Source organism: Arachis duranensis, chromosome 2, assembly GCF_000817695.3.
Source record: "Arachis duranensis cultivar V14167 chromosome 2, aradu.V14167.gnm2.J7QH, whole genome shotgun sequence".
Taxonomy (NCBI): Eukaryota; Viridiplantae; Streptophyta; class Magnoliopsida; order Fabales; family Fabaceae; genus Arachis; species Arachis duranensis.
The window spans coordinates 80,502,645-80,512,739 of record NC_029773.3 but is presented as its reverse complement, the minus strand read 5'-3'; the positions used below and the strand labels follow the sequence as shown (position 1 = coordinate 80,512,739).

The window sequence follows — 10,095 nt, the reverse complement described above, 5'->3', positions numbered from 1 at the left end:
AGATATATTCGATATTCAATCTAATCTGGATCCAAACTTAAAAAACGTGGATATTGAATCCGATTCAATCTAATACTTGTGGTGCAGATTGGGTCGAAATTTTGGCTATATCTAATCCGATCTACGTCTATCTATATAAAAAATGATATAAAATAATTATTAACTCCATTCACATGAATATAAAATATCAACCATGTTAGTCACAAAAAATATCACCCATATATATAAACATCGAAAATTAACTATTAATTAGCTACTATATGCATATTTAATAATTCAAAAAAATAATTATGTTACTATAAAAAATTTTGATTATTTTGTTTTGACATATTTAATTATTCTACATATTAAGTTTAATTGTTTTTAACTAAAGATAGAGAGATTTAAATCTGCAACCTCTTAGGTGAGTATGAGGAAACTATGCTATTTGAGCTATAACTCATTGACTATTAAATTTAATTATTTTGTTAAAAAAATGGAAAATAATATATATAAATATACATNAATATTTATACAAATTTCATACATAATAGAAATCAAACTAATTATCTCACATTTGCATAATTCAATTCAACTCAATAGTATTTTTTCATACCATTTATATTTTTCTGCATTGAATTTTCCTCACAAAAAATTTAATTAACAAATTTGAATTTAAAACCAACAAAGATTAGACACTTGTATGTTATATATATAAAGAAAAACACTTTTATAGAAAGAATAAAGTTTTAAATTTTTTAATGATACAAATACATAAAAAGTATCTACTTTTGTAATTTTAGCATAACGCTTAAGTTTTTGTATTTCGTATTAACAAGATGATTAGACTTGCTTAATTATTCAATATTCAATATTAAATATACGTGGAATCTTAAATAAATTAACTGAAATGGATAAGAAAAATGAAATAATAGACAATAAAAAGGCATTGCACTTTTGAAGAGAATCAAACATATACATAGCAAAGACATGCAAAACATAGAAACAAAATAAAGAGCCATATAAACAAACAAAAATTTCAATTTCATTTCTTAGTTTAGAATGGATTATTGTTCTTAACTTCTTATAAGAACGCCATTTTAATCTTCTTAAGTGTAGTTATGACATCTTTCATATTGGTCCTTTCTCGAGGTAATTCTTTGGTGCAATCCAAAGCTAGTTTCATGATGGATGATAAATACACTTTCTTGGAAGCTAGTTCTCCTTCTTCCATTAACAATCTAGCATCAACTATGTCAATTAGGGAATCAACCCAATGCTTGATGCTAAAATCTCCCATAAACATTTCATCAGTGGGTTTCTTTTGTGTGAAGATTTCCATAAGTAAAATGCCATAACTATACACATCACCTTGTTTGGACACCAAGCCTTCTAGTCCATACTCTACATTAAAAAAATGCTAGAAATGAAATTATAAATCAACCTAAGAAATTTCATCAATTTTACAATCAATCATGTTATGTGCATACTAAAAAGTAGCCACTAAATCAGTCATTTATATATAATATATGTTAAATTATAAAATATATATTAAAAATAAATTAAATATCACGTGTGTTTATACATAAATACATAATAACTAATTTAGTGAATAATTTTTTGTGTGCACATAATATTTTTATTTTACATTATTTTCTTAAAAATACATCCTTGTAATTGAAACCTCTACTTAACCATATTAGATATAGATTCTTACAACTGATTAATTAAATTAGGCTTAATATTAATTGCACAAGATTATTATTCAACCAATCTTGAAAACTCATACATATATGAGATTATCAATTATTTTAATTTATCAATATCCGAACATGGTTCTTTAAAAGAAAAAAAAAAGGTATGAGATTGAATAAGAAATTAAACATCACCTGGAGCCATATACCCCATTGTGGCTAAAGTCAATGTATGTGTCATGGAATTTCCACCATTTAGCAGCTTTGCAATGCCAAAATCTGTGACATGAGCAGCCATGTCTTCATCTACCAGTATATTGCTTGCTTTTAAATCACAACGCACAATTGATATAGAACCACCATGGTGAAGATAATTAATTGCTTCTGCAATATCTATCACTATGTTAATCCTCTCTATCATACTCAAACTATGGTCTTCTGAATGTAACCACTTCTCCAAACTCCCATTGACCATGTAGCTCATAACCAATGCCTTGAAATCCAAGTTACTACAACTGCTTATGATTTTGGTCAAGTTTCGATGGCGAATATTGCGCAATACTTCACATTCAAGATCAAAACTCCTAAATGCTCCTTCTAGCCCCAAATTGAAAACCTTTATTGCAACATTCGTCCCGTCCGAGAGGACGCCTTTGTAAACTTTTCCAAAGCTCCCTATACCAAGTAAGTTGTCACCATTAAACCTATCTGTTGCTTGTTGAATTTCATAATATGAAATTCTTCTCCATCTTGCCATTGCTTGATCCACTTCAAATTTTTGAAGCACCTTATTATGATTTTGGAACTTTAAGATCCTTAGGAATGCCAATTCAAGTATGGTGGCCACACTACTTATTGGTAAAATATATTTCAAGAAAATGTAGGCAGTTGTTTTTCGAGATCTACCCATTGTTTCACATTCTGGGAATTGCAAGCGCGAAGCGCCACAGAGTCCTCTGTTCATAATGAATGATTGAACAGAGAAATTAGCAAATGGTCCACCATGAGGAATTTCTCCTTCCAACTTATTGTAAGAAACATTGAAGTAGTTCAAATACAAAAGTGACTCCAATGACTTAGGAATAACACCGGACAAGTTGTTTTTCACAAGTCAAGACGTTCTAGACTTGCCAAACGACCAAAAGATTCCGGAATAACTCCTTCGAATTCATTTTGTGCTAAGGAGAGATCACCCAAATGGACAAGGTTTCCAAGGCTGCTTGGAATGCTACCTGATAATTGATTTCTTGATAGATAAAGCCAAGTCATAGCATTTAGATTGGATATATTAAATGGAAGAGATCCACTTAGGTTATTTGAAGATAAGTCTAATAATAACAAATTTGATAAACTCCCCAAAGTTGAAGGTATTGTTGAGTTTAACACATTTGAAAAAATCCAAAACTGTCTCAATGATGAAAGATTACTTAAGCAAGAAGGTATTGGGCCATAGAACCTATTGCTATCTAATGCTAATGAATCCAAGCTTTTTAGTTGACAAAGTTCATGTGGAACAAAACCTTCCAACTTGTTATCACTTAACATGAGACCTTGTAGTTTCTGTAATTTCCCCATTCCATTTGGTAATGATCCAACAAATTGATTTTGACCAAGGGAAAGACTTATTAAGCTGCTTAAATTGGCAATACTTGTTGGAATGCTACCTCTCATGGAACAACCTGTGACTCTCAATTACCTAAGAGAAGTAGACAAGTTTCCTATAGAAATTGGAAGAAGGGAATTTAGTGGGTTGTTAACTAAGGACAAAAATTTGAGATATCTACAATTGGTCAAAGAATTTATGATCATTAACTCTGGATTTGATGGATTAGTAGTCAAATTATTCTCATCAAGGTTAAGTCACTCAAGGCTTCTTAAATTGCCAAATATGGGGAATTTGTCCGGAGAATGAATTGAAGGCCAAATCTATTCGAATGAGGTTTGTGGCATTGCACAAAGAACTTGGGATTCTTCCACTAAGATAGTTTTTTCCCATTACCAATCTCTCAAGTTTTGGAAGCATAGATCCTAAGCTTCTTGGCAAATTACCTGTCAAATGATTACCATGAATATAATTGCCTTTATGATAGAAACATTAAAGGTTGGCTTTTCTTATTTGTAATTTCATTTGAAAAATATACATAAATATATCTAAATTTCTTATTTTCCAAATAAAAAACTAGAGAACAAATGTTATTTATTTATTGAAAAATAAAACTCATAAAAAACATTTTATTTGTGTAAAATACTATCTTAATTCTTATGTAAGCTAATAATTATTGAGAGAAAGAAAGTTATTATGTAGGTATTAATATTTAATAGTCTATTTAATATATAAGATATTGAAAGTACATAAATATTTTTGTGTAAATAAAAATTGGAAAGTAATTATCTTCATTAAAAAAAATGAAAAATACCATTCTCTCTTACTTTTATTTTTTATTAAAAAAAATTATGTACCTTTACATGACTTCAATCAACTAAAAAATAAATTCAATAAATAATTGAAAGACCAAATTAAGTTATGACTTATGACTCAAATTTAAAATTAAAAAACTAAATTGAGTCACAGAATTAACTTTTAAAAATTATTTTTAATTAACTAAAATTTAAAAAAATTTGGATTCTCTAAATTTTAAATTTTCATTTTAGAGGGTAAAGTATGATCTCTCACTCTTGAATAGTTTTTCTCTCATATTTTTTGTTAGTCTCATCTATAAAATAAACGGTGAAAATCACATTTTACCTTCTAAAGTAAAATTAATTTGAATCTTCTAAATTTTGAATTTTTACTTTAGAGGATAAAGTGTGATCTCTCATTCTTAAATGATTTCTCTTTTATATTTTTTTTTTAGTCTCATCTATGAAATAAATGACAGAGATGTCCAAAGATGTTGGAGGGAATCTCAAATATCATAAAATATCATTTTTCGAATTGAAAAGTGCACTAAAGCTAAGCATACCTCCAAAATTGTTGGATTGAAGGTAGATATATTTGAGGTGGGTTAAGTTCCCAATCCCAGGAGGTATGTTTCCACTGAAGTTGTTGTTGGACAAATCTAAATGCCATAGCTCTTTGCAGCTGAACAAGCTATCTGGAATCTCACCAAAGAATCCATTTCTAGATAATGAAAGCACTTCCAAGTAAGGAAGATGACGGAAAATGTTTCGGGGAAGTTCCCCAAACATCCGGTTTTTGCGTAGATCAACTACTCGCAGCTGCTGCGAATTGTTGGAAACAGAGGAAGGGAGAGTGCCGGAGATTTTGTTACCATAGAAAGTGACATATTCCAAAGAAGGTGACAAGAACATGTTGGAAGGTAGGGAGCCCCAGAGATTGTTACCCCTAAGATCAAGAATTCGAAGTGATGTCATGTTGAATAAGGAACATGGAGTTGTGCCGGTGAAACTGTTCCATGCAAGGGACAAGGTTGTGAGTTTTGTCATTGAGACAAACATCGATGCAATGATGTTCCCCCTAAGGTTGTTGAATCGAAGGTCAATGGTTCTCAATCTATGTAATGAAGCTAGTTCGTAAGGGAGATTACCTTGAAAGCTATTGTTTGGAAGGATCAACTGATTAAGGAAGGACAAGTTTGCTAAGTTAGGTGGAATGGTTCCAATAAGGCCCATGTTGGAAAGGTTTAGGAAACAACTCTATGGTGGGAAGAGCCACATGTGATTCCGACCCAATTGCAAACGTGGGTGTTGTGAGACCAATTCTTTGGCCATATAGGAATGACGGACAGTACTCAGTCAGATCCGGATACCACGCAGCGAAGGAGGAGAAAGACACAAGGGTAGAAGCAACGATCGGCAAAGCTTCGACAAGCCAGAACTCAAAGGAGGTATGGGAGAGGATCTGGAGGTTACCGGTTCCAGAAAAGGTAAGACTATTTTTATGGAAAGCGGTGCATGGAATTCTGCCAGTGAACACAAAATTACATCAGCGCAAGAGTGCACCTACTCCGATGTGCAGCATATGCCACGAACAAGAGGAGACTATTGAACATATGTTACTATTATGCCCGTGGACTAGAGCGGTATGGTTTGGATCTAGTCTACAAATTGTGCCTACGGCTCGTAATGTGGGATCCTTTGAAAATTGGTTAACGAGTACAATTGACAAAATCAAGACTGTGGCAGGAAATGAACAGGACAAAGTATTGTGCAACCTAGGTTGTGTGTGTTGGTGCATTTGGAAAGCAAGGAATCAGCACATATTCCAACAGACAAGACTCAATCCACATCAGACAATAAATCACTCAGAACAGATTGCAGCAGAACATATTATTGCAACAAAGGAGTTAAACAGAGACAACAAAGATAAAGCAGGCAGGAATGGGGAGAGTAGAAGAGTTACCTGGAGGCCTCCTCCACGCAACAAGGTAAAAGTGAACGTAGACGCGGCCTTTCACAGGGACACAGGAATTGCAGCATCAGCAGCAGTAATCAGGGACTGGCAAGGCAAAATCATTACAGGAATAACATCAAAATTCAGGACAATATCAGTCTTAGCAGCTGAAGCACAAGCATACAGGGAAGCTATTATTCTCACAAAAAATCTACAGATAAGGAATTGTATAATCGAATCTGACTGTTTACCACTAGTTCAAGCGATCAAGGCAAAAACGCCCTTAGCCGAAGCAGACGCAATCATCAGGGATATCCTGCTAATGCTGGAAGAGGCGCCGGATGTGGGAGCTACTTGGACTCCACGCGAAGGAAACATCTTAGCTCACCAACTGGCAGCGATGGCAGCGGGAAATCAATTACTGAGGCAGTGGGCAGTATCTCCGCCTGTACAGGTCAGGAACATAATCAGAAAGGAAGCAGGATTCACTAAGCTTCAGGACAATCAATACAATCAAGCACAAGGCAACCAGGTTTCAGTTTCAACCAACTTTCAAGAATGTCAAAGGGATGAAGGATTACCGGGGCGGGTGGAAACGGAAACCAGGAATAACCACGAACCACAGGGGGAACGGCGTCTTCAATCCACGACTTCACAAAGGCCGAGGAATGAATCTAGCAGGGACAATAGCAGCACAAGGAAGGAGCACAACGAAGGGACCGAGGTCAGATTTCAATATGGGCAGAACCTTGCTCGTCATAGGGGCTGCAGCGAAGAAACCATTAAAGCGAGTTCAGCATTTGCCAGAAGAGTCCAACGACGCCACCAAGAGACCCAACGACGGACGGACACCCCGCCGGCTGACCAAGGAACAACAACAACGAATGACACCGGAAATGGAGCTGCTGAGTCCGCCCATGAAGAAACAATACAGGATCATCACCATGCATGAAGGTTCCGACCTAAGCACGGAGGTTCAATGTCAATGGCGAATCGAGGACAGCTCCAACTCGAAGAAGAAGAAGATGGGTTCCGCAGGCTAGGATCGGGTAGTGAGGGTTGAGAGATTAGCGAATCTAGTTTCTGGGTGCAGGGTTATGGACCTGGGTGGGTACGGGTTGAGGGCCGGGTCAGTCTTCTGGCCTGTTGCCAAGTCCAAAAAAAAAAAGAATTGATGCCATGGCAACATAGTAGTGTAGTAGTAGTAATGATACTATGGTTACATAGTACAACATGAAGCTATGTTTTGGGTTCATTGTGGAGATATAATTCAAATGCTTTTAGATCACACAACCGGCTTATGAAATAACGCGTTTAAATAGGGTTAGGACTTTGAGTAATTTAGCATCAAGTTACATTAAAGTAACTTTAACCTATTTTTAGATGAAAAAAATAAAATTTGTTAGATATACAATAATTTTTGTGAACAATATGAATATTGAGTTTTAAAATTGGTTTAATAAAATAAAAATATACTACATTCTCAAATTTTTTACCTAAATTTTAATATTAGAATAACCATCTACATATCTAATGAATTGAACATCTAATATATTTATTATTTACATTGTTTAATATTTTTATTGTCTATCTATACTTAAAAAAAAAAGGATAATTACTATGGTGTCTACAATTTTATTGTCGAAATCAAATATAAAGAAGTGGATACTACGTCAACATATGTCCATAACATCGTAGGTGGGTCATATTTTGATAAATTCAGCAAATATTCTCATGACAATAGAGAATTCGCCAATTTTTAAATGGTTTATTACACTAAAATCAAAATGTGATTATAAGTTTATTGAGCGTTTATATAAAGAGTAATTATTTAAATTAGTTTCTGAAGATTTTGATTTTGAAAAAATGATAAATAGATTTTTAAATTTTTGGTTTGCGTACATTTAAATTTTTAAAAATTTAAAAATATATTTAAATTTCTGATCTTCTCAAAATCTGGACATATCGATCTTTGGATCTAATTTGTCTCATTTTAAAAATTGTCTCATATGTGCACCTGTATATTGGCCAAATTAGGACAACAGAAGCCATATTAATTTTTTCGTTGGGTCTGACAGACCCAAGTGAACAGAGGGATCGATGTGTCCAGATTTTAAGAAGGTCAAGAACTTAAATATATTTTTAAATCTTCAAAGAATTAAATGTCCATAGGCCAAAAGGTCAAGAATCTATTTGTTATTTTCTCTGAAATCGGACATTTTAGTTTCTCAGAATTTAAAATACACAAAACAGTCCCCCAATGTTTACTTCTACTAGACAATACAATTCCTCTCCGTCAGTCACTAAAGTTAACTCGTACATGAGACCGTTAAGTGTTTACGTATACATTCTAGACAAATCAGTCCCTAAAATTAAAGTACAAATAGTCTTCAAAGAATTTAAAAATTCTAAAAACATTCCTGAAAAATTTTAAAATGGTCTTTTCGTATTATTTATATATAATTATTGCTAAATTAATAAATTTTAATTTCTAACATTTTAAGTTTATTTATCTCAAATTTAATTATTTATATACAAAATTTTTATATGTATTTTTGTTCGATCGTCGGGTACTGAACGGGTAAGGTGGATAGAATGGGTGAGTCAAATGAGGGAAATCTGGATCTGGATGTTGACGAATGGACAGATTTTCTGGGTCGTGGTGGTAGAGAACGGAGGACAGAGACCTTGCGATTTCCCAAGCTATTGAGGTGTGAGGGGGGAGCCACCTGCAATGATATTCCGACGCCCAAGTCAGTTCGTACAGATGGCAGTGAGAGTAACAGGATAGTGACGTACCATGGAGAGGGGTAGGGCCCTCCCCATTTATACTCTGTCAATAGGGTGAGTCCCACAGGATAAGTCTTTTTCCTGGAAGCTTCCTCGCCTAGCTGTCATGTGGCTGACTGCTAGGGTGTAGGTGTCCGGGTCGTGGTCCAGACATGTGACGCCCGCTGAGTCGATTGCTTAGGTTAGATCATCCTGTATGTTGGACCGGGCTGGAATAATTTTTAAAATAAATTATAAATTAATTTTAAAAAAGTATTTTTTAAAAAGAAATTATTTTTAAATAAATAAATTCATATCTATTTTTTATCATGCAAGATATAAATTTAATGTAATTTATAAATATTATATTCTATAATTATTTTTTAATAATGAAGAAGAGAATGAATTATTATTGTTTAAAGAGATAGAAAAATTCTCATTAATATTTTTTAAATATTTAACATAAAATTTTTTATATAAATAATTAAAAATATTTGTGTAAATACTTATGAGTGCAACACTTTAGAACTTACATGCAATATAAATAAAGTCATTTATGAAATCAAATTTGTAAGTGTTAGCCAGCTACAAGATTATTATGTAAGATGATTTACAAAATCCTATTGTTAAGCTCCTCATACTTTGTAATACTTGAAAAAAAATATCTTGACAAATTTAAATGTTATGTTCATGTTCTTTAAATAATTTTGGAATTTAGTTATTATAATGTTGCACAAAATAGACTTAGAATTAGAATTATTTGTGTTATCACAGTTAGTAAGTAATTATAAAAAAAACATATTTTTTCTCTTGAAAATATTTTTTTAAATTTATTTAGTGTCAATATCTTAGAAGGTTAGGTTATACATAATGAGTTTCATAATTCAATAATCTCTTAAATTTAGTTATTATTATTATTTTTATATTGCTTCGATGTAGGTATTATATGTTAATGATTAAATAATATTATTTATTATAATATTTTAGTATTAATAAATAAAATTATATTTTAGTATATATTTGTTATTCTTTTGTATTTTTTATTTATTATATATTTTTTAATAATATTTTATTTTTTTATTAACAAAAATATTATAAGACGATAATTTTTGAAAAATATTAAAAATATTTAAAGAGACTATTTTGAAATTTTTAAATTTTTAGGGACTAGTTTAAGATTTTAAAATTTTTTTAGAATTATTTTGTACTTTACCATAAAAATTGATTTGTCCAGAATACACACGTGAATACTTAATAACTATATTATGAATTAATGTTCTACTAATAAAAATTATATTA

The 10,095-nt window shown here is 32.1% G+C and overlaps 1 protein-coding gene across 1 annotated transcript; it reads right to left on the bottom strand.

Moving 5' to 3' along the window:
* Positions 1 to 1,035: 1,035 nt before the first annotated feature.
* LOC110278250 (receptor kinase-like protein Xa21) lies at positions 1,036 to 7,000 on the bottom strand. The gene is made up of 5 exons (XM_052257514.1): positions 6,609 to 7,000; positions 6,279 to 6,473; positions 6,037 to 6,132; positions 1,869 to 2,629; positions 1,036 to 1,383 (listed from the first exon to the last, which is right to left on the bottom strand). Exons 3-5 carry the CDS (start codon positions 6,111 to 6,113, stop codon positions 1,064 to 1,066), a joined length of 1,158 nt encoding a protein of 385 aa, XP_052113474.1. The 5' UTR covers positions 6,114 to 6,132; positions 6,279 to 6,473; positions 6,609 to 7,000; the 3' UTR covers positions 1,036 to 1,063.
* Positions 7,001 to 10,095: the final 3,095 nt, after the last annotated feature.

What these genes read in the sequence shown, in the direction of transcription:
- LOC110278250 (XM_052257514.1), bottom strand. Translation starts at nt 6,113, where the DNA reads ATGCTGCAATTCCTGTGTCCCTGTGAAAGGCCGCGTCTACGTTCACTT. An exon ending in TGCGTGGAGGAGGCCTCCAG is followed by an intron (nt 2,630 to 6,036) that starts GTAACTCTTCTA and finishes CATTATGAACAG; the next exon opens with AGGACTCTGTGGCGCTTCGC. An exon ending in AATGGGGTATATGGCTCCAG is followed by an intron (nt 1,384 to 1,868) that starts GTGATGTTTAAT and finishes TTTTTAATGTAG; the next exon opens with AGTATGGACTAGAAGGCTTG.